The sequence below is a fragment of the Phaenicophaeus curvirostris genome, chromosome 5 (genome assembly GCF_032191515.1).
Source record: "Phaenicophaeus curvirostris isolate KB17595 chromosome 5, BPBGC_Pcur_1.0, whole genome shotgun sequence".
NCBI lineage: Eukaryota > Metazoa > Chordata > Aves > Cuculiformes > Cuculidae > Phaenicophaeus > Phaenicophaeus curvirostris.
The window spans coordinates 16,540,942-16,564,639 of record NC_091396.1 but is presented as its reverse complement, the minus strand read 5'-3'; the positions used below and the strand labels follow the sequence as shown (position 1 = coordinate 16,564,639).

Here is a 23,698-nt window from a genome sequence, read left to right as displayed (position 1 = left end):
TCGAGCTATATTCCAGAAACTTCCTGCTTTTCTTTGAAAAGTGTTTTTTTCAAGCAGTTGTCTACTAGCTTTAAAGACATATAAATGAAAGTGAAGGAAGGTTTACCACTGTGAGAAATACAGGCTGAGATTGCTGACGCTTCCAATTTCGTCTTTTTGGTTCCATATTTTTCCATGGTTTATTGATCTGTATTTGATATGCAATTTGGGCAGCATTTATGCAAATTACTGTACTGAGTCATTCCTGGCAAATAGTCAGTTAATTCCAGCATATATTTATGGTATGGCATAGATGGGTATATGTCTGTCTAGGTGCACATTCTCTATGCTTCCTGAGAAATACTGTGTGAAGAACCAGTTATACCCAATGTACCCTGGTGAGGCCACTACCCATCATAAATTGACTGGAGATGTTTTGAAAATGAGAAACCAGTAACCTGAGCTCCTGGGGAAATATCTGGTAGTGCTTTGCACTTGCTCCTTCTTGTGTTATCGCTGGGTATCCCCAGTGATTTCACGATTATGACCCTTTTGTGGCTGGGCAGCTGTGGGGATGGAGAACCTTGTAAAGAAAGCCCTCAGCATTTCCCAGACACCTTGTTTCATAAGCAGGGCTTGGTTGGAAAGGACCTTAAAGCTCATCTAGTTCCAACTCCCCTGTTCCGGTCCACTCTCACATTTTTGTATTTTAGAAATCAACAGGAAGTATTTTCATGAACCCTTATTGTACCTATGGCCAGAGCCTCAGCTGATACACAGATCCTGTGTTTCATCTGCCTAAATATAGCTGTGACTAGTTTATGAATGCTTATCTGACTTAAAGCTACTATTGTGAGACATTTAGAGAAATGTTTAATGAGAAGAACATTTTGCAGAAACTTGACCTGAGCTAACCATGGAAGGACCACTGATGTAGCCTTTCCCTGGGGCACGGGTGGCTGGTTTAGGCTTAAGGCTACAGTGTTGTACACAGGACTGCTTTGGGGCTTTCCTCATGTAGAAGGACGTAAATCAGGAGTACATACATCAAAATGGGTCTGATCTTTTACACCTTTTAGCTTGTAAATTAATTTGTATCTACAGACTGTGTTCAAAATACTGTTACTGATGGACTAGCCACTCCAGTGTGTGTTCCTGCTGAATGGAATAGCATTACAACATTATTAAATAGCTCTTGAGTATGAATTCACCCAAGCAGTAGGTTATTAGAATAAAGGCTATTTTATTAGTGCCTTAGGACACTCAGATAAAATTCAGAGCCCTTGAGCACTATTCAGATATGTAATGTGAAACAGTCTCTACCTCAGAAATTTATAATCAAATTAGACAAAGCAGACAATAAGAGGAAATAGAGACATTGAGGCAGGGAAGGACAAAATGGGTTCCCTGCCACCATGTAGCTGGGAAATGTGGAGCCAGGAAATGGCAAAGATGGTTCCTTTTACAAAGTAAAAAAGAAAAGGTGCAGTGATGTAAATGAGAATTTATTAACAACAAAGCCCAGAATCTGCACCTCCGGAAAGAAAGGGAAAATAATTTGTCCGCCCACACTTACTTTTTTCTGACGAAGGCAGGTGAATACAGCTGCACAAATAGAGTGTGACGCTCACAATCCTGAGCTGTGCTTACTGATGCAGAACTGAGAGGTAACCATCATCTCTAGGAAAACAATAGTCCTTGCAGGCTCTGTGGTGGCTGCAGGGTTGCATAGTATTCATTCCTTGCACGTGTCGTTTTCATGTGAAGGTCTTTCCAATCCAGCTGTTATGGAGTCAATGGATGAAGCTGAAGGACAACAAGGACAGCTGAACACGAAGGAGAAGTCCCTGAAAACCTCCCAGAAAACAGCACTGCTTGGTTGGGCTGCCCGGTGGAATGGATTAATGCCTGGAGACAGCATGTATCTGTTTGTCCTCTCACAGATACTGGTAAGGCAGCTTGTCATAGCTTTGAAGTGCTGGGACCCTTCTTTTAAGCTTTGTTGGCTTGGGAGGTTTCCTTCTCATTCATTGTAGATGTAGCAATCAACGTCTTTTCATTTCTGCAGCCACCTCTCTCAGCCTTGCTTTGCAAACAGCTCCTGCTTTTTGATGTCCCAGACTCTCATACCATTCCCTGCCCCTCTGCAAATGCCTGCTTTGTGGAATGACCCGTCACACCCAACAAGTCCATCTTCTGTAGCTGATATGTATGGGGGTAAACTAATTTTTTGTTAAAAAGTGGATTGGGAGGTTTATCCTTTGAAGTTGCAGTGTGCCCGGCATGGTCAAGGAAGAGGGTGTATCTCTCTCTAAGGATATTGAGTATGGCATTGTTGCTTTTGTAGTTGTATGTCACACCTGTGGTGTGTGCGGCAACCTTACGTGGTTCACATTAAACGCTTCATCATGTGTGTGTGCCTGTTTATAGGCATATCTGTGTGAACATGGCAGTTTGTGAGAGCTTTGCATAGTGTGAGATAGGCCTTAATACTCTTGTAATAACATATAAAGTTCATTACATTTCCAGTTAAAAGTAATAACGCTGAAAGTTCAGAAGTGAAAGGAATCTGTTGCATGTACAGAGTTCCATGGGCAGATCTTTTTCTAGTGTAGATCAGAGTAAGCCTGCTTAATTCAGCAATACACATCTAGTTAATGGGAGCTGAGCATTTAGCCTTCAGTCTTTTTATTCTTATTAGGCTACAGCCTAGAAATACCTGACTTAAAGCAAAAATGATCATCAACATTAAATCAATGAGAACTACATTAGTTAATTATGCAGTCTTGAAATGAAAATGAATGTTTGTATAATGAGAGATGTTCATTATGTATTTTCTGATTGATTGCACAGCTTCTCTGCATGATGCTGTGGTACAGCACTTATGGGACCATCCCAGCAGCTCAGAATGCCTTTGACCTGCTGTCTTACTTGCTTACCCCATTTAAACAGTTTTTGTCAGATCAAGGGGAGGTAAGTCCATGTACTCCTCTCTGATTATAGAGTTGATGTTGGTAGCCTTGGGGGGTGCTTCTAATACCTCGTCTGATTAAAAGTATAATACACATGTACTTCATATAATATAGTGGCTGCTGCATTGTATGTGCATCTTGAAATCGTGAAAAGAGTTTTCTGGAAATGGATCCATATTTTATCTTCAAGATAGAGGGCTGCATTTTTGGCCATGATGTTAGATCACCACAACAGATTTTTCATAATGTGCAAATGGTTGCAAATGAAAGAAAGCAATAAGAAATCAGCCCAGTAAGATTTAGTCCAAAGTAAAGGGAGAGCTAAAACTTGATCTATTAGGATGGATAGAAGCTTAAATTCTGGAAGAATGGATCAACCCGTATAAAGAGTATAAATCACAACATACTCAGCCACAAAATTCTACTTTTGTTGAGTGTTTAGAGTATATTTGTGTGCAGTAAAAGTATTTCAGGTGTACTAGGTGTACAGTTTCAATTATATCTACAAAGCTACCCCAGTAAAATTGCTTAGCTTCTCACCATGACATAATGACACGTGTACCAGTGTGATTCATCTGATGAATTGAGGAGATAATTATACCCAGTGCAGATTTTTCTACTGTGGACAGAACATTAATTAAATGGTGAGCAGCTACTTTCAGAAATCAGTAAAATATATTTGCTATCAGAATGTTTAGATAAATTGTACGTAATCTTTGTAGCAGAGGCTATGCAGTACAAATAGAAATCTGACTCAGTGCCTCTCGTGGCTGAAGTGCAGTGGAGACTGTTTTCTGTGTTCACTTAACAATGTTTATCTTTTGTTTATCTGAAAGAAACACTTTTTCTTTGGCCTTTCTCAGTTGGATTTATTAAGAACAATCTGAGTTCTTTGTAGAGCGTTGCTTGTATCTTATTTGCAGTGGATCAATCTTTAACAAATTGCTCCTTACAGAAAATCCTTAATTTATAGAATCTTGATTAAAACTAAGTTTTGAGCTCTCAGGAAACTGATTCCTAGAATGCAATACAAGAACACCCCAATTATGACTGTGCAGATGATCCTGCGTACTATTGAGGACTGTTTATTATAACACTAATTACAGTGCAAATTTAGACTTGAAAACAGTAAAGACAAAGAACTCTTATGACATTAAAATAAGCAAATGAAAGCTCTTAACTTGGAATTTCTCTTTAGCCATGCTAGTGGGTCAGAAACAGAGTAAAATTCCTTGCCCACTGCAGCCCATTAAAATTTTATTTTTGCACCTCCTACCAAGAATAGGCTGAACTCTAAACTACTTGAATATGACTAAGGCATCGGAGTGAATTTCACTGCCAGTGCTGTGAATGAACCTGATGGTAATTCACAGAACTTGTAGAAAAGTCATCTGGCTGGGTTTTCTGTAAGAAGCCACAAACACAGAAACAGTTCAAAACTTTCTTCAAAGCTCTTTGCCTCAATCATTGTAATTTTATACTGTGGCAATGAAGCATGAGTCCAGGCTGCAAAATTGAATCGTGGATCCAGATCTTAATTTTGGCAATGCATAAGGGTAGGAAGTAGATTTCCTCTTTGCTTACACAGTGAAATTTGGGGTTTAGACCTTCTGAGATTGTTTCAGTTTCAGTCTTCTCCAAAGCCTGGTATTTTTCTCTTGGTGGTAGTGGCTTTACCATGGACAAGAACATGGTGTGCCTAAATCTATATGGAAAATTCAAGAATGAATACACAGTTTGCCAAGAACATGTACTGTGCTCCTAAATACTTCATGAATCATTGTCAATTCTGTTGTTTCACAGGACCTCACTAGAATTGGGACCGTCGTGGTATCGTACATCCTGCTGTCTTTAGCTTCTCTAGGACTGTTATTTGTAGGATCTCTGGTAAGTTATCACACTGTGCAGACTATATTCATGCCCTTTTTCAGTGATTTTTAATAAGATGTCTAATTTACCTGAAGCTGTTGATATTATGCTCAAGGTGATTATAAAGCAAGATCTTTGGGGCAATTTCTAATTATGTGCTTGCTTTACATGGAGGAATCACAACTACATTTACCCTTACTTAATTTCTTGATGAATTGGAAATTACACTGATGGTTTCTATTCTTTTCATCCACAGATGGGCAAACTATTTTCACTTAAATAGAAGGGATGTGGCCCAGTAATGGGACCATCCAATACTGCTGCCTTCTGAATTGCCTTCAGAGCATCCATTGACTTAAGTGGCAGAGCTGTTCCAGAGCATCGGTGTACTTGTGAATGTAACGTCCTTGTAGATATAGGCCAAGGCCCTGACTGCAGAACAAGATTAGTGGCATGACTACAATTACTCTAGTTAGCTCTCAGCTGTTTGGAAGCAAGAGGAAGATACTGTGTTTCTCAGTTGATTATGTAACTAGTGCAGAGGTGTGTGCTATATGGAAAAGCTAGGGAGAATTCTTTCATTTTAGGGAGCTCTAATTGAACATGGCTTTTTGTATCCCTGTATACTGTTCTATTAGAGTGGGAATGCAGTTACTGAAATTGAAGGTGGGACATTATCTCCTGTCCTTGCAGCAGTGAACTTCAGGGAACTGAAGCTCTACTATGCATGTGCATTTAAGTGATGCACAGTATGATGAAGTACATCATGGGACTGTTGGTGGGAAAGGACCTCTGGAGACTGCTGTTACCAACATGTGATAAGGTCAGCTGTGCGTTTTTCTACACAGCTTTTCAAAACCTTCATGGGAGAGGAGCTGCATCATCTCTCTGAGTACCTGTGCCACAGCTGCAGGGTGCTCTTGGGGAAAGAATTTTTTCCTGATGTCTGATTTGAATTTCCTAAGAATGTATGAGCTGAATTCCTGCTGCTTCTGGACATTGTCCCTTTTAGTGTCAGCTGACACTACCAAGAAGAGCCTGGCTGCATCATCTCTGGAGGTGCCCTTAAGTACTTGCAGGCTGCTGTTAGATCACCCTAGTCTCCTTTTTGCCTGGTTGAATAAGCCCAGTTCCCTTCACCTTTTTAAAAAGTCATGTACTCCAGACCCCTGACCTCCTCATATGCCTCCACTGGACGCACTCCAGTTTCTCCTTATCTGTCTTAAACCGGAGGGCCTAAAATTGGGCACAGTAGTCAAGGTGCAGCTACATCAGTGCCAATGAGAGGGGAATAATAGCTCTTTGATTTGCTTGCCCCACTCCCTGGCAGGAAGTTTATCATGTTACATACTGTGGTTAAGTTCACTCAGAGGCAGCACAGTGGCAAAATCTTCTGTTTAATATATTGGGTAAATGTGCATTTAAAAACCATTTACAAGGCAAAGTAATTACTGTTAATGCCACCGTTATTGTGATCATTGATGTAGATAAGGAAGTTAGCCAGGCTTACTACGATTTTTTGCTTTTTTGATGCTGCCATTCCTTACCCGGGTGAATTTTGTTCTCAAAAAATAAACTTCTGGTGATTTTGTAATTGTAAATACTAAAGAACAAAAATAGGGCATCTGAGAATTGGGATGAACTGTGTGAATTCCAGGTCATTTTGCAGCAAAACATTCTGAGCTGGAAATCAGAATAGTAGGGGTGTGATTTCTCTGCATATCCAACCTGGTTGTTGCTGGATGGAAATGTTTTATTGCTGATCTATTCTTACACAAAAATAACTTTAATTGAAAGCTCTCTATGCCCAAAAATTCTGATCTCGTTTTGAGCTGCTTTTTCTGTGTAGTAACTCCTTGCAAGTGAGCACTTATACCAGTGTAGATGTGAGTGGACTCAGCCCATTATTAAATGTTGGTTAAAACTTTTGTACAGAAAACAGTTTTACCACAGTTTCCATTCAAGCTTGCTCTGTTTTATATTCCTGTGATCCTGTGTGAATGGTATCCTAGCTAGAGTGAAGGTATAAATGTCTCTGTGTGACAGCCTGTTCTCTGGACAAGTCACAGAGAACCAGAATATAAGGGATCCTGGGAGGTCAGACCTGTGGTCCATCTTGCCCAGTTCTCTCTAGCAGTAGCATTAGGAATGAAAGGCTGTTTAGAGAGAGCATGAATCTTGTCTTTCCTACCTACCTGTTATCTTACAGGCTGATATATAGAATCATAGAATGCTTTGGGTTGGAAGGGATATTTAAAAGCCATCTAGTCCAACCCTCCTGTTGTATGCAGGGACATCTTCAACCAGAGCAGGTTGCTCAGAGCCATGTCCAACCTGACCTTGAATGTTTCTGGGGATGGGGCATCTACCATCTATCTGGGTAACCTGTTCCAGTGTTTCACCACCATCAGCAAAAAGGATTTCTTCCTTATATCTAGTCTGAATCTCCCTCTTTTAGTTTAAAAACATTACCCCTTGTCCTGTCTTATTAGGTCCACTAAGAAATCTGTCGCCATATTTTTCTTATAAGCCTCCATTAAGTATTGAAAGGCCACAATAAGGTCTCTTCAGAGCCTTCTGTAGTCTAAACAACCCCAACTCTCTCAGCCTGTCCTCATGTGAGAGGTATTCCATTCCTCTGATCATCTTCATGGCGCTCCTCTGAACCCACTCCAACAGGTCCCTGGCTTTCCCGTGCTGAGGGTTCCAGAGCTGAACACAGTACTCCAGGTGAGGTCTCACCAGAGCAGAGTAGAGGTGCAGAATCACCTCCCTCAACCTGCCAGCAACCCTTCGTATGGTGCAGCCCAGGTCATGTTGCTTTGCAATTTGAAAACAACTGCTTTCATCAGTACTTAGGGAATAAGGTGTAATACAGTCATTAGCAGAACACTGATGGAGCTAAGCAGGGTATCTAGAATTCCAGCTTGGGGGACAACAGAAGGTTGAGAAATGGTAATCAGGTGGATTCTCAGGTGTGATACCAAGAAAAGAGACACCCTGTGTGGTCTGTGCACTTGCTGAAGTATTGCTCATTTCTGCCTTGGGGAATTTGTGACTCCAGCACATGTAAAGCAAATTTTTTGGGAGGCCAGACCTCAGCTAATGTTTGATGCACTTTTCTGAGAATACCCAAGTACCAGAATGTGTTGAGAGGTTAGCAATCACAGTGAAAATAAAAGGCTGGATAGAGTGCTTGAGGCTTACATTAGTGAAGCTGTCTGATTTCTTCCTCATATAATAGTGTTTTAAGACCATGGCAGCTGCAAAAAAAAAAAAAACAAAAAAAACCCCAGCATAGAGCTGTCTAGTCCTTCTGAACAGGTTTTCATAGCAAACTCTTTTTCCATTATTTAGTTTAACCCCATCACTTTCAAGTGTAACTTAATTTCTTCCAGTGTCTTGGGCATCTCCTTATTTACCACACACTTATTTTGATTTAAAGAAAAGCTGCTTTGTTTCTAGGATGAACCTTTTGTTCCTTTGGATTTACACTGGGTTAAATCATCAGTAAAATCGATCTTGTGCCACCATACCAGCTTTGATTTTAGTAACGACAGCACTTTCCAGAAGTACAAAGTTGCTGAGCAGATAGTTTACACTGTGAACTACTAGGCTAATACAGTCCTGCATTATATGAAAGAACTGTGGGACTGCCAGGGTCTAGAAGTAGTCTTGAGGAATGAAAGTAGAATCAGATCTTCAAGCTTCTTGCTTGTCATCCAACAGGCCAAATATGTAGGACAAACTTGATTTAGATTTGACCCCAGATTTGTATAAAATAAAAGTCTAATAATCTTGTTCCTATGTTTGCTTTTGTAATTTTTGTGCACTCTGATTAACTGAAACCAAAGAATAAATGTTTTTTGTGAAGAAACTGGCAAATGAATACATTTGCTTTGTGAGAGTCTACTACTTGCTAAAGCTGACTATGGATAGAAATGAAAACTTGTTTCCCTTCCTTTCATTCTTTCTCAGAGAATTGAAAGTACATGAAGACACATAGGCACAAGAAAAATGTTTTAAATACTCTACAAGCTAATGTTGTTTAGTAGCCTAGGAAGATGAAGCTGAGCTTTTTTAATGGCACTTTTTCTAAATTCAGATGCCCATTTAAAAGCCACAGAAGGACAGAATAAGCTTTACTTTGGAAAAACCAACCTGTTCTTCCTAGTCTAGAAAGGATGCATGATGGTACAATATAGTTTTTGCAACATTCAGCCTGAGTTGTACTGCTCCTAGTTCAATGCTAGAGAGATCAAGTTGGCCTAAGGTTCCAGATCATGGAATTTAGAGGTGGACTTGAAATTTTTAACTGAGGCATTTGTGGAGGATTGAGCAGTCTACTGATAAAATCATGAAATCATCTAGTCTGCCACAGCATCCATGCATGCCAATACAATACAGTATTTTTTTAGATTAATGCTGTTTCAAACCCTTCATCAATTTGTATAACAAACTTGAATATTTATATCCTGGAACTTCACCAGACTAATTTTTTAATGTCTGTACCATGTTTAAATTGGGTAATAAGATTTCAAAACAGGCTTTGCCACTGGCCAGGAACTGGTATGGCTTTTCTGAGCCTCAAAACCAGATGCATGAAAATCAAGGCCTCTTTTAAAAATGTTTGGTTTATGCATGAATTTAGGGTACAGTGCTATATTATCAAAGATACATATCAAAGATTATCAAAGTTCAGTTTACTTTTCTTAACCCATCCATATCTAAATTTTAGATGGAAAACCACTAAGTCATGGGAGGTATGATTTATAAAATAGCATAGTAGATTTTTCATTTGTAAACAAGCCTAGGAAAGTTAAGAAATGAACAAAAGCACAGTGATATCACGTTGGCTTGCATATGATGGTCACAAGCACATTTTGCTTCCACTGTATCCCTGGGTTAAGCCTGGCCAGTTCTGTGGAAACCTCTGTGACTGAAAGCAGGTTTGAATGGGTAGATCTGAATCCTTGTAACATGTACCACAAAGCTACTCCTGCATGGAACATTCCTGTCCTGTTTAATACTCTCCAATTCTAATACACTATAGTAAGCTGGGATGCTGCCCTAAACATCCATTCTCTACGGTGCATGGAAGGGCTGACAACCAGCAGAAAGCTTTTTAAAATGTTTGTTTCCTTCAGTTTTGGCATCTACTCAGAGCCCGTCCAGACCTCCCCTTTCCACTACAAGAGGACAGACGCCAATCTGTGAGTCGGCAGCCTTCCTTCACGTACTCAGAATGGACAGAGGATAAAAATGAGGATGACTTCCTAGATTTGGATCCTGTACCGGAGACTCCGGTCTTTGACTGTGTAATGGACATTAAAGCGGAGACAGATCCAGCTACTCTAACGGTTAAGTCCGTCGGATTGCAAGAAAGGTAGGGTGATGTGATTAATAGAGGAAAGTCTGGTCCCAGATTTTGTGGATTTAGGAGTACTGAGTCTAGTAGGAAGCTTCATTGCCTTCAAGAATATTGCTTTAAAATGTGATTTTAAAGCCAAGCACATGCCTAATTTTCTCTCTTTTTTTTCAGTCCAGTCATAAATATAAGCATATTAGTCAAAAAAACTCATTAAAGAGCATCTTTTCTTTCCTTTGAAATATCCATTTGTGTTTCATCAGTCTCTTGCTATTCCCCAAGATGGCAACTGCATGGCATTAAATCTGCTATAGGGCAATGAAGCTTTTACCTCTGAAAGATGATCTTGTTAATTTTTTTCTGTCACTTATGCTAGAGGATTAGTCTTTTCTCCAAAGGCAAACTGTAGGGCAAGTGGTAATCTGCAGTAGTTCTCATATAAATGGATTAGTCCATAAGTAATTCAATTCCCTTAAAATTAACCCAGTAATGAAACTTCAGGGTGAGCTGGTGTTCACCCCTTGAACCACAAGGGCAATGGAGCTTCTTAGGGAGATTCGCATCTGGGAAAGGTGGTTTTAAGACAATAGGGAGATCTTTTTCTGGTTTGTGTTCTTTCAATTTTCTTAGTGAAATACTACAAACATCTTGATGGTGGGAATCCTGTGAAGTTCTGCAAAGGTGATGATGTTATGAATAAAAAGGAGGTTACTGAAAGGTCCAACATAGCAAAATATCACCTTTCTTTATTTCTAGGTTTTCAAGCTTAACTGGAGAGCTAATCATATTGATTCTCATATCTAAAACTTAAACAAAGGGCAGAACTTAGATTTTAAAAAAGTATGATGCTAAGTTTCCAAAGCTCCACATGACACAGTAAAAGGGAGTGTTACAGAAGAGGCTTTTAATTTGCTCTCTGTGAGTTCAGAATTTTTTTTTCATGCTACTCTTGGTTGCAACATTTGTCCTAAAATGTCCTACCTTTTATTATTATATTCTACTTTAAATATGAGATTGCAGTAACCTCTGGGACTTGTCCCTGAACCTGCTGCTGTCAGTGAGTTTTGCCATTGTTTGTCATTATGTGCGAGATTGGGCTTGAAATATATCAGTCATCTGTGCTTTTCAGTATGCTTGATTTCATTCCATCTCTCTCATTTTAAAAGATGGTGACATCTCTTCTCAGTTAACCGCTAGCCTGGAGGAAGGATACTTACTGTTTCAAGAGAAATGGGGAATATCAGTTGGGGTATATCAATTGGTTCAGGTAAAGAATTACAACTAAAAAAAACACTGTCAAAAGAGTAGTGATGGGAAAATGAAAGCAGTTGCTTCTACTAGATAAAAAATGTGCACTTAAAATGTAAAATAGTTTTGAACATACATATATGCTTGAGAAGCCAGGCATCATTTTGGATGTGAGTTGTGTTTTGACAGATTCCATTTACATCAAACGTTGATCACTCTTCCTTTGGTGTTGTATTGGATTATCTACATATCCTTCTTTTGCATCCTTTCTGCATCTCCATCTCACTTACCTCTCATTTTTTTATCCACCTACACTATTAGAAGAGTAGTCACTAGATAACTTCAAACAGCACTGAATGTTACTCTTAAGAAACAATCTTGTTTCTCCATGCTGAAGAACTGTCTTTATGTATGCAGCCCCTTCCACCTTAAAAAAGTGAAAAGCGTTTGTTATCAAATGCACTAATTTCTGAGGAGGAATGTAGTAGCTATTTAACAGCAGACAGAAGGGTAGCATCAAAGTGTTTTGAAAGTTGTCACTGAAGATTTTGTGTCTACCACTAGTGGTCATGTTTCATCCAAAATCTGTTCCCCATGACTGTGAATCATAGCAGGAGGCTGGCTGCACATTCTTTTAGAAAAAACTCCTGAATCCAGAAAAGGGCTGTGGTCCAAATAATGACTTCTACTGTCTGCTCTGTGAGCTGGTCATGCCTTCATGTTTACATGGTTTTTCAACAGCTCCTGCAAACACCTAACTAAATTTTGCCACTGGAGAGTCAACAAAAATAGGCTTTCTGTGTGGATGCATAGAGCATTGCACCTAGTAATCATCATATTGCGCAATTTTATATGTTAAAGATTTTAAATACAGATGGCATTTGAATCTTACTTTATCTATGACACGTGAGATAGATAAGAGATGTGGAAAGGCTTTAAAACTGTATTCAATAAACAATGTAGTCATTTTGACGTTTTCCTTTTGTTGTGTGGCTAACTTGTGTTAAAGCCACTAAAAATTCTACACTCAACAGCATCTCTCTTTTTAATGTAACTGTTAAAATGCTGCAAACTGCATTTTACTCTTCTCATGAGGTTCTGTTGTGGAAAGAAGGTTTTTCAGACAGAAAAATATCTCTGTAATGGTTGACTTCTCATTAATTAACGTTGAACCGGTAAGGTTTATTCCAAGATCCTACCCCACTGATGATGTCTGTGCTACTAATAATTGGTCATTCAGTAGGATCTGGCCTGACAAAAACCATGACCAAGATTTTCACCTATCACATCTAAAATATTACTCCATATTTAGGCATCAATAAAAAATACGGTCTGATTTACACAAGTATGAATACTTTCAGTAGTTAACTGCTCGGCACCTTTGACAAGCAGGTTGCTTTTATTTAGGTGACAAAGTATACAGTTACCTCACTTCAAAAGTTTTTGCCTTCATATTTATGTACAAAATCATCTTCTGGTCTTGTCTACACAAGAAGCATCACCCTTTTTTCACAGTTAATGACAAATGTGCACACAGCGGAAGTAGATGGGTGCTCTTCTCAAGTTGCTGTTAATCCATCATCAGGATTGTGTCCATTGCTGACAATGACAGGTCAGTCTATCCTGTTGTAAGCAAACTTCAATTGCTCTGCTTTGCAGGAGAGGTTCAAATGTTTCGCTCACACTGGATATGTGTACCCCAGGCTGTTCTGAGCAAGGTTTTGGCTATATCATGTCTCCACGGGAACAGTCAGCCCAGGAATACCTCCAGACAGCATCAAACATCCTTACTGAAGAGGAACTGCACAAGAAAGCACTGGATCCTTTCATACTCCAGGCAGAGTTCTTTGTGAGTATCTGACCTCTCTCTTCTAGGAGCATCAGAAAAATTGGATGTTGACTCTCTTCTGTGAACCTTGCTATTATTTTCTGCAGGCTTAAAATTAGTGCGTTCAAACTCCACTTGCATCTGAAGCATTTAATCTGATTCTGAAATACATCATCCCTTGAAATTACAGTGTCTGAAAGCATCAGTGATATTGTTGCTTAAAAACTAGGGAATTGGTTCTGGCAATGAAAAAAAAAAAGCTTTATTTTCACAAGTGTTTTTTTTTTTCCTGTTAGCATGCTATTTTTAACAGAAAAATCAAACCTTTTCACTACAGTACAGAAGGAAAGCAAAATTTTTTATAAGCATAGCTTCTTGAAATGTGTCTGGAGTTGCCCTAAGAATAAAATCAGTCCCAAGTGCATACTCTTTGCTGTTGAATGCCTGGCATGGAGTTACTTTCCAGTCCTGAGTGTTCTCCAGATATCTAAAGCACAGGATGGCAGCGTGACTCAGCAGGAGCCACAGAGAATACTTCTTACTGGGGTTTTCTCTGCACAAAAATTATTTACTAGTTGTAAGCTGCTCTGTCAGTTGCTTCTAGGATTCTGAAGTGTATTCCCTTGGCACACTGTATCCACTGTTGCTTTGGGAGAAAAAATTTCACCTCATTTTTGGAAAAGATATACTTACACAGTGGAAACAAGCAGTTGAAAATTGGATTTGTAAGAAGTTTAGGATAAAGGCCAGATACGTTTTGGTCTAGTGAGTACACTGGCTTTTGAGAGCTTTTGCATTCTGTGAGTCTCTAACTGCTTGAGTGTTCGTTTGTTAGGCATTGTCATGTTTATTAAATCTGGCAAAAAAAAAAATAACCAAGCAAAATGCTGCAGTGGCTGTGAGTATTGTGTGTACTAGGCAGGGTTGTAAATTCCTGCACAAGATGGAGGTAACCAGGGCACAGATTTTGCGTGCTGGTGTATTTCAGAACATATGATCAAGAGCTACTGAAGTTTATGCTGCCGAGTCAAATATTTTCTTAAGCACTGAGTCTCATCGGAGCAGGAAAAAGATTATGTTCTGCAACATAACAGCCCTTTCAGCCTGTCCTCTTTATCACCTCCAAGAGTCTGAAAGGGCAGGAGTAACATTTTGGGTATCACTTGCTGTCCTCCTTCCCTGTGCAATTTCAGAGTTTGTTTTCACTTTACAAGCACAGAGGGACATGCAGATATTGGTGGTCCTTAATTCACTTACTGCTGTACAAGTTGAAGAAAAGCTGCTTATGTGTAGGTAAGTCCTGGCTCTTTAAAGTAAAGTATCTATTGCTGTTCTAGAGAGGAAATGTTTGCTTAGTGAATGCCTGAATTGACTGAACAAGTCCACATACAGTTTTATCAGTCTCTGAGGTGCACTGTAGCTTTCAAGGAAAGAAAATAATATTAAAAGTAGGAAAAAGTATGCTTCATTTCTCTGAGAGATTTTGAATTAGTTTTCCTGTTGTTCAGAAAAATCGTTCAACAGCCAAACTATCCCAAGACATTTTCATCCTTTAATGAAAACTGAAAAAGCATAGATAAAAATGCTGTGTAATCACAATTTCATCCTGTAATTAAAAATTGTATATAATTTTTTTTGATGGAACAGTTATCACCAGCTCACTCTGCATCATGTATTTTCAGTCTGTCTAACCTACTTGGTTTTCAAAGTCCAGATCCACGATAAAGTAAACAGCTGTGTTTCATTTTCGAGGAAGAGTCAGAGGGGATGTCACTTGCAGGGCTTAGTGCTGAAATTCTTAATTTAGAATTCTTTAGAATTTAGAATTCTTTAGAATTTTCTCTCAGACAGAAGTCCTGTTGATTTCACCAAGAATTTGTTTGAGCAGTGAATGACTAAGCCCCAAAGACAGATGGTGGAGCTTGGCTCATGAAGAGTTTTGGGTGACTATATGAAGTAGCAATCGAGGAAAACACAAAGGGTTTGTTCCCATTCAGTTCACCAGATTGATGTGATACTTCTTGAACAAAATGTTTTTACTATTAATTGCCTCTGGTTAAGCCCAACAGTACACTCAGTGCTGTGTATAGAGTACAGAGTCTTCTAAAGCGCCACAATTTAACATAGTTCTGCTCACCTTCATTCCTTCCCAGACAGAGGCTTGTCTTACTCAACCATGACTCCCATTACCAATATGTCCAGTACTGGCCTCTCAAATCCAGTGTGCAGCAGTAGAGGTGACCAGCTGTGCTCCCAAGTTCCCGTGAGCACTTTCTCTGCTGAGCTTGATTGGCACATCCGTCTCATCACATGCCTACTGACTCTGGTTGGTAGAAGGTTCCTGGTTTTTCCTGCCTGGCATTGGCTACACACTTGCAGGGTATGAGCAGTAGAAAATAAGAAGCCCCTCCGTCTTTGTGTGTTCGTTGGGTCAATACTGTAGAGAGGATAATCCCTGAACACCTGCTTGTTTTCCTTACCCATGTGCCTTTAAAGTGTGGTCAGCAAAAAGAGTGACACTCCCCCAGCTCCACAGAGTCAGGTCAGTACTCCAGCCTTTGTATCATAGTTTGCTGCTGGTGAGAGTCACTAGCAAATTATTTCCTTCCACCCTCACACAGGAAGAAGAAGGGAAGTTGAGTCAGAAAGCATGGTGTCTGAGGTCCATCGGTTTTGGAGCAGAGTATCTCACATACCACCTTTTGCTTAGTTCTGTGCCTACACTTGCAATTCAGTTCTAATAACATTAAAAGCTAACATAATACCATTGTGTATATTACTCAATGAATTAGTCACTGTGAGCATTTTCATATTAAGGATTTCAGAAAAGAAAGCCCGTGACAGTAAAAGGAAACGTCAATCATATTTTGGTGGTAAATTGCTAGACGTACTTGTACCATAAGTCTCAATTGACTTCATCACTTTGCTTCCCTCACAGGCAGGATGTAATGGGCTTGGATTTTTTATTCCTGTTGTCAATCCAATAATACTACCAACTGTGATTTGTGGGTTTTTTTGTTGTTGTTTTTTTTAACAGGAAATTCCAATGAACTTTGTGGATCCAAAGGAATATGATATTCCAGGCTTAGTGCGTAAGAATCGCTACAAAACAATTCTCCCAAGTAAGTTTCCTGCTTTCTAAGCCATTGGGGCAGGGTGGTTTGTTCCACCTTTGCAATTCCTTTCCAGAATGCATCAAGAGTGCTGAGTACCATGTGTTGTCCAAAGGCTGTATTGACGAAATAGCAGTATCGCTTCACAGCATAAATCAGATCTCTCTCAAGGGAGATACAGAGCATTAAGAACCTGAAATTCACTGAACATCAGCAGCACTTGGGTTTCTAAGTCTTTAGAACTGCATAATTTGGTACACCTTAAAAATTCTACCTAAGAACTTGATGTGTTTATTCAGGTGTGACTTAATGGCTTCTTTGATTAAACTCTTTAGAAAAACTAGATTCTAGCTATGTTATTTTCCTGACTGATGTTTTTCTCAGAATCCTGCTCGAAATGCAAACTGAGAATTCTGGCAGCTGGCCTGATGACATTAAAATGATACAGAAAATCAAAAGCTTTTTCCTTTCTATTATACTATTTGCATTTAAAGCCAGGACTACAAGTTTTGAGAAATATTATGGTACAAATTTTTACAAATTTCATTGTTTTCCCAGTGTCATACTTAAAGTTACTTTGAAAAGTGATACAATTAGATGTCATGCCTCTCTTTATTTCTCTGAACAATTGTTGGAAAATGCCACCACTAGCCACAGCAGCAAAAAATTGCAAAGCCCACAGGGTTCAGTGTCAGGTTAGCAAAGAAAAATGTAGAGAAGTCAAAAACGTCTGTAGCTATACCTATCATTTTAATCAATGAACCTGGATTGGAAATTATTCCAGAAGGAATTTTTATCTAGATTTAGAACTCCATACCTGCAGCCGGTGATCCAACGTGTGCAACCCTTCTGATGATTTTGTGCTCCACTGTAGACTAGAAATGCAAAAACATTCAGCAATGTTTCACAGTTTCTGTGCTAATGACTAAGGTGAATTGGTCAAGTGTAACTTAACTGGTTTTGTTGGAAAGGGAAGATTGCAAATGTGGCTAGTGATTTCATATGCCTAAATTGCTAGATCTTGAAGTGATCTGTATATTTTAAGTGTGGTACCTAACTGGATCCATTTTAAATATCTCATATTTTATGTTTAAATGCAAACATCAGAATAGCTGCCGTTTTTAACACCCTGTTCCATAGTTGTAAACAGATGCCAATTAGCCCATTACAACATACTTGTAAGAATGATTACTCTATGGTTTATTTGCTGCAGACTTCATCTCAGCCATATGGACATCTCCAAGCAGCCCTTGGTATTGCTTCAACCTGTCTAGATAAGATAACTAGTTTACCATGCAAGTAACACCAAATTGGGTGGGAGTGTTGATCTGATGGAGGGTAGGAAGGCTCTGCAGAGGCTGGATCAGTGGGCTGAGGCCAATTGTATAAGATTCAACAACTGCATGCAACACTACAGGCTTGTGAAAGAGTAGCTAGAAAGCTACTCAGTGGAAGAGAACCTGGGGATGTTGGTTGACATGCACCTGAATATGAGCCAGCAGTGTGTCCAGGTGGCCAAGAAGGCCAATAACATCCTGTTTTATATCAGGAATAGTGTGGCCAGCAGGACCAGGGAAATGATCGTCCCCTAGTACTCGGCGCTGGTGAGACCACACATGGAAATCCTATGTTCAGTTTTGGGCTCCTCAACTACAAGAAAGATGTTTACAAGCTGGGGCATATGCAGAGAAGGGCAGCGAAGCTGGTAAAGGATCTGGAGCACCAGATTTATTAGGAGCAGCTGTGGGAACTGTGGCTGTTCGGCCTGGAGAGAAGGAGGCTGAGGGGAAATACAACTATCTGGAAGGAATCAAATTGCACTAGGGGAAGTTTAGGTTTGATATTAGGAAAAATATCTTCACTGAAAAGCTTGTCAGGCACTGGAACAGTCTGCTCAGAGAAGCTGAGTCATCATCCCTGGAGTTGTTTAAAAGGTGTGTAGATTTGGCACGTACAGACATGGTTGAGTGGTGAGCTTGGCAGTGCTAGGTTTATGGGGTTAGACTCAATCTTAAGGGTCTTTTCCAATCTATATGATTCTATAATTCTATGCTCGTATGCATTCAAGGATTAACAAGCTTATTTCAGGCTCATTATGATCTGCATGGTTTTTCTGAACAAATTTTCAAACTAGTAGTCTCTGTTCCACCTTGTCCCTGGCTGTGACCAAAGGATAGCTTGATATTGCTGAGGAAAGAGGGTGGACTATTCATCATCAGCTGCTTCCATTTTGAAGGGCTTGGTGCTGGCAGTAAAGAGGCTGGCAAGGAGAGCTAAACATGATCTTCAGGCTTCAAAGCCAAGGATTCCAGTAATTTGCCCATGCACATAGTAGGAGAACAAACCAGAGGCAAGATGGAGGAGACTGGTGGTTTTTAGGCTTTGACCATCCACTCACTGACTTTTTTTATTTCTGAGCTGACCAAATGTAGTTTATGCAGCTAGTATCCCAACAAGTTCTAGCAGCAGGAAGCAGTAATGGCAGGAACTGCTGAACAAGCTGCAGTAAAGCGGACTTAGACAACTGATTATCGTAGGCAACAGCAAATGCTTGATTACCAAGCTAGAGTCAAACCTAAATCTGAATTTCAAAAGTAACTGAAATTCCCTTACCGGCTGCATCACCAGAAGCAATGTAGGCAGTTATCATTAAAAGATAAGCAGTCACTTAACATAATGATCAGTTACTTGCAGTCCTAGTATTTCTATTGTAGTAAATTCTTCTTGCAGGTTCTCCAATTCTGCTGTTGATAGTAAAATGGCTTCGAAAATAGTTGTTTGATGGCAAACGGGTGTTTTGGGGAAAATGCCACACTAAGTAGGTTGATTTGGATATTTCATAACTATGAATTTGTTTATTTGCAGACAGTTCTCTTCTGGGGATGAGTCCTATGGCATTTCCTGGGCAATGATAACTTTTATCTAAGATGTTTGTAGGCTCTTTTTGAATATCTATAAAAGGATAGAATTACAGAATTCCAGAGGTGGCAGTAACGTATTGGACTATGTTGTATATCAATCTCATTGAATCCTTTTCTCAAGAGTGATGTCTAGACAGGCATTTTAAATTTCTACATACTTCTATTGTTTTTACACCATTTTAAGTTACGCAGACTATTTCAGTTAAGTTTAGCAAGTTCCTGTAAGATGTCAGACATGGTATCATCACAAAATGGCTGTAAAAGAGACAGGGGATGAAACAGTTGATATATCATTTGGTTTCTTAGAGATACAGACTACTACTGCTTTTTTTAAAGGCATAATGCCTTCCTGAACTGGCCTGTTTGTTGGTTTTGTCCTGGGAGAAATATTTTCATTAAGAGTATGATTTGATTTTGCTTAAATGCCTCTCTATTGAAAATTTCAAATTTGTGCTGGAAACTCTTAGGTAAAAGTATTGTTTTGATTTTTTTTTTTAAGAAGGAGTTATTCTTGTTTATGTATTTCTAAGAGATGCAATTCAGCTTTGGTAACATTTTTGGCAAAACAATGTACGTTCTTGTGTCAACCATGTATTCATAAGCCTCTTGTGAAATAAGGGTGAAACTGTTCTCTAAAAATACTATAATACCTTAACAAATATTAATGCTATGTTAACGAAAAAATCACGAACCAAATATTATAATTTAAAGTAAAAGCATATTCTGAATAACATTTTAATATTTGTAGATAGAGCAATAAAAAAGTCCACAGTGAAAAGTGAATAATATTCTATTGCAGTTGAAGACCACTAAAAGAAGCCCAATCTTAAGTCTGTGGCATTTGTTGATAGAGTTCTTCAGATCCGGTTTATTTCTCCCTTTGAGGCCCACTATGGGATGGACAAGACAGTAGTATTGCTATTATTAGTAGGGAACATTCATGTAATCATTACTCAAATGACGGTAAACTCCATGGATGACTGCATAAAATTCAGGCAAAGGAGCTTCATGTGCAGGGTCTAACTACCCAGTCTGGTGACATTTGAATAAACAACAGGCAACCAATGTCTCCTTTTTAATCATAGTCATAGAATCACTAGGCTGGAAAAGACCTCTGAGATCATCAAGCCCAACCGTACCTGTCCACTACTAATTCATATCCCTAAGTACTTCATCCATCCATGTTTTAACTACCTGCAGGGTTGGTGACTCAACCACCTTCCTGGGCAGCCTCTGCCAGTGCCCAATAACCCTTTTAGTGAAGAAATTTTTCCTAATGTCCAATCTTAACCTCCCCTAGCACAGGTTGAGGCCATTTTTTTCTTGTTCTATCTCCTATCACTTGGGAGAAGAGACCAGCACCCACCTCTCTACAACCTCCTTTCAGGTAGTTGTAGACAGTGATAAGGTCTCCCCTCAGTCTCCTTTTGTCTAGGCTCCCCTCAGCCGCTCCTCCTATGACTTGTTCTCCAGCCCTTTCACCAGCTACGTTGCTCGTCCCTGAACACGGTCCACGGAATGGTGTGACATGTTGCAGGCTCTCAGCATTACTGATTAAAAAGCAGATTTTATCTTATCTCACCATCTCCCCAGCACTGGAGAGGTGAGCAAAGTTGAGCAGGAGGGGAACGTATTGGAGGGGAACTCACTGCTTTTCAGTACGTCTGTGCTGTAAACCAGTATTTTGTTAATATCTTTGCTTTGTGGATTGTGTTGATGTTTTCACATAATAGATAACACGAATCCTTTCTGTCTGAGGACATTTCATGCTGAGACTGTATTTGTAGAAATTATTGCGTGCTTAGTCCTTTGTCCTTTACCCAATATCACACTACTTTTTTTGTATTTTTTATTTTGTTCTAGTTTCTGAGCAGGCTGGTTTTTTTATGAAGAAGTCATCTGTGCTTTGTTTTTAATATGCTCCTGGTGATATTCACTGTTTCTGTTTGTTGAGGCCTCTGATGGGAAGATGTTTCTTGTCAATGATAACAAACTGTGTAGTACTGGTGATAGTGGGTGAGCGTGGGCCTGTGCCAGCTCACAATAAAATCAGTGGTAGAGCTCCCATTGACTTCAGTGGGAATTGGACTGAGCTTCTCAGGTGGAATCAGGTTTTTTTTTTACTGTCTTATTAAAACAAGAATAATGCCTCGTAAACAGCCCTAATAAGGGGGAGTCAAGTTCTGAAGATACTTATGCAAAGTACAGGAGACTTAGTATTCTTTAATTTCTCTTTAGCTGTTGTATTGTTAATAGCACATCCTGGAGTTCAGTTCACTGCAAGACAAAACAGGAAAAGAGTTACTGTTATCTGCTTGCCTCCAAGCTCTCCAAGGCCACTTACATTTTTTGTGATGGCCACAAATGCATATGTCTCGTATGAAATAATCTTGTGTCTCTCCTTCTCTCCTCTGAGCAACTTATAAAATACTACTTATTTCTTTACACCTTTCAGATCCTCACAGCAGAGTGTGCCTTACCTCAGCTGATCAGGACGACCCCCTTAGCTCTTACATCAATGCTAACTACATCAGGGTAAGAGCTCAACAGTCCAATGTGTCTGCCTAGCCTTTGTTGGTCACTGTTAATGTAAGCAGAATTGCAACGTCCACTGGCTTTTAAAGGCATCCTAGCTAAACTGATTGTTCTTCTCTCCTGTTTATGCTGACTGAAAACCAATTCTCAAACTGCAGCTGTACAGGTTCAGACCAGACAAAAACGCACTTCTGCACTTGATACGAATTGCTTGTCAACTGGCCTGACAAAGGCATTGGGCAATAAGCTTGAATAAGGCTTTTGACCAGCCACCTTAAGGCTGTTGGACAGTCGTTGCTGGAATTGCATGAGTCCATATTGTGCCTTTGCTCCATGTACACATGTTCAGGAGAGAGATAGAGAGAGAGGAGAAGAACTGATGCTGTGAGGTCACCATTCCAACCAGTGGTAGCTCTCTGTTTTAAAGACTGAACCTTCTTGCTTATGGTGGTCATCCCTGTTAAAATTGTTCTCTTGTTTTTTTGTTGGCAGGGCTATGGAGGAGAGGAAAAGGTATATATTGCTACTCAGGGACCGATAGTTAATACTGTCAGCGATTTCTGGAGAATGGTGTGGCAGGAGCGTTCTCCCATCATTGTCATGATTACCAATATAGAAGAGATGAATGAGGTAACAGTGTTATGTATAGTCTGTATTTTTTCTGTACTGTAGCAGATATTTTTGGCATAGGTGCTAAGCCAGTGAACAGGAGTTGGTTTGATGTCCTGAGCAATCACAGCCAGGGTTAAATTCTTCAGGTTCAGAGAAGATGTGGGCTTCTCTTTCAGTTCAGTTTACAGTAAGTCTTGGTTTGCTGTCTGACTAAACCTACTGCTGGTTTTACCATTTTTGCTCTCCCAGCTGACCTGAAACCTCTCCAAACCCAGCTCTATTTCCAGTTCCTCTTTCAAGTTCTCTTTAAAGGAATCAAAACCAGGAATGCTTCATATCTCCTATGGTTGAATATCTTTCATCAACAGAGTTAGTGCTACTTAATCTTGCATTCGTTATGGTTCAGTATCCATATCTACATTAAATTGAGGCGTTCCCTGACTTATGAAAGGTGCTAGTTACGATAATGAACAACTAGAGCTGACTTAGATATGGAGGACATTTTCCTCAATGTGTCTAGGAAGTGCTTTTGAAGTACTGAAATAAAGATGCTAAAGTTTTCTGTTCTCTGCCTACTTCCAGAAATTAGACTGTGACAGTGTTTCTGCTAATTCACCTAACATGATTTTTGTTTGCAGTTTAAAATACTGCTGCCCTCCAGCTGTTCATTACTTAACTGCTGAAATATTTGCCCCATAGCAGACTTGCAAGAACCACGTGCCTGGACTTCAGTTTACAGGCAGGTAGCTGGGCTTAGGTCTGCCTTTATTGGCAATGTAAGATGTGAGAGAGTGGTCTGGGCATATGTTGGGCTCTGCATCCCAGCTCACCACTGGCAGCAAGGTGTAGTGGAAAGATCCAAATGGTGTTTCTTAAGCTGCAGCAGCAGTATTTGTCAAAGCTCATCCTTGAGAACCCATTAGTAATTTAGGTGATAAAGTTTCCTTTGGAGAAGAAGCTTTAGGCACTTAGAAGCCCAAGAATATGGTCATACCTCCATTATATAAGTAGACTTACAGCAGCCTAACTGCTAGCTGGAAGCTTAGTGCCCATAATTATGCATGTGCACAAACCTGTAGCTTTCCGTAGTTGTGAAGTAAATAAATTTAGCCTTGGATTTTAGTGAAAAATAGGCATGAGAAAGTCAGACACAGAATTATCATGCTTTGTAAGTTAAAAATGGCCAGTTATTACAGCCAAGTGATTGGACACACGCTGTCAAAGCATTGCTGATGCCAAGTACAGTACATGGC

General features: G+C 39.6%; 1 protein-coding gene across 2 annotated transcripts in view; it reads left to right on the top strand.

The window, feature by feature from the left end:
- The window catches only part of PTPN5 (protein tyrosine phosphatase non-receptor type 5), an 84,949-nt gene that overhangs the window by 45,682 nt on the left and 15,569 nt on the right, over positions 1–23,698 (top strand). For both annotated transcript variants that reach the window (XM_069857712.1, XM_069857711.1), the window contains exons 3-10: positions 1,747–1,928; positions 2,833–2,952; positions 4,755–4,838; positions 9,968–10,206; positions 13,096–13,285; positions 16,302–16,386; positions 21,754–21,833; positions 22,326–22,463. In XM_069857712.1, the coding sequence (XP_069713813.1) occupies positions 1,767–1,928; positions 2,833–2,952; positions 4,755–4,838; positions 9,968–10,206; positions 13,096–13,285; positions 16,302–16,386; positions 21,754–21,833; positions 22,326–22,463 (1,098 nt within the window). In that variant the 5' untranslated portion in view covers positions 1,747–1,766. The remainder of the gene's footprint in view (positions 1–1,746; positions 1,929–2,832; positions 2,953–4,754; positions 4,839–9,967; positions 10,207–13,095; positions 13,286–16,301; positions 16,387–21,753; positions 21,834–22,325; positions 22,464–23,698) is intronic.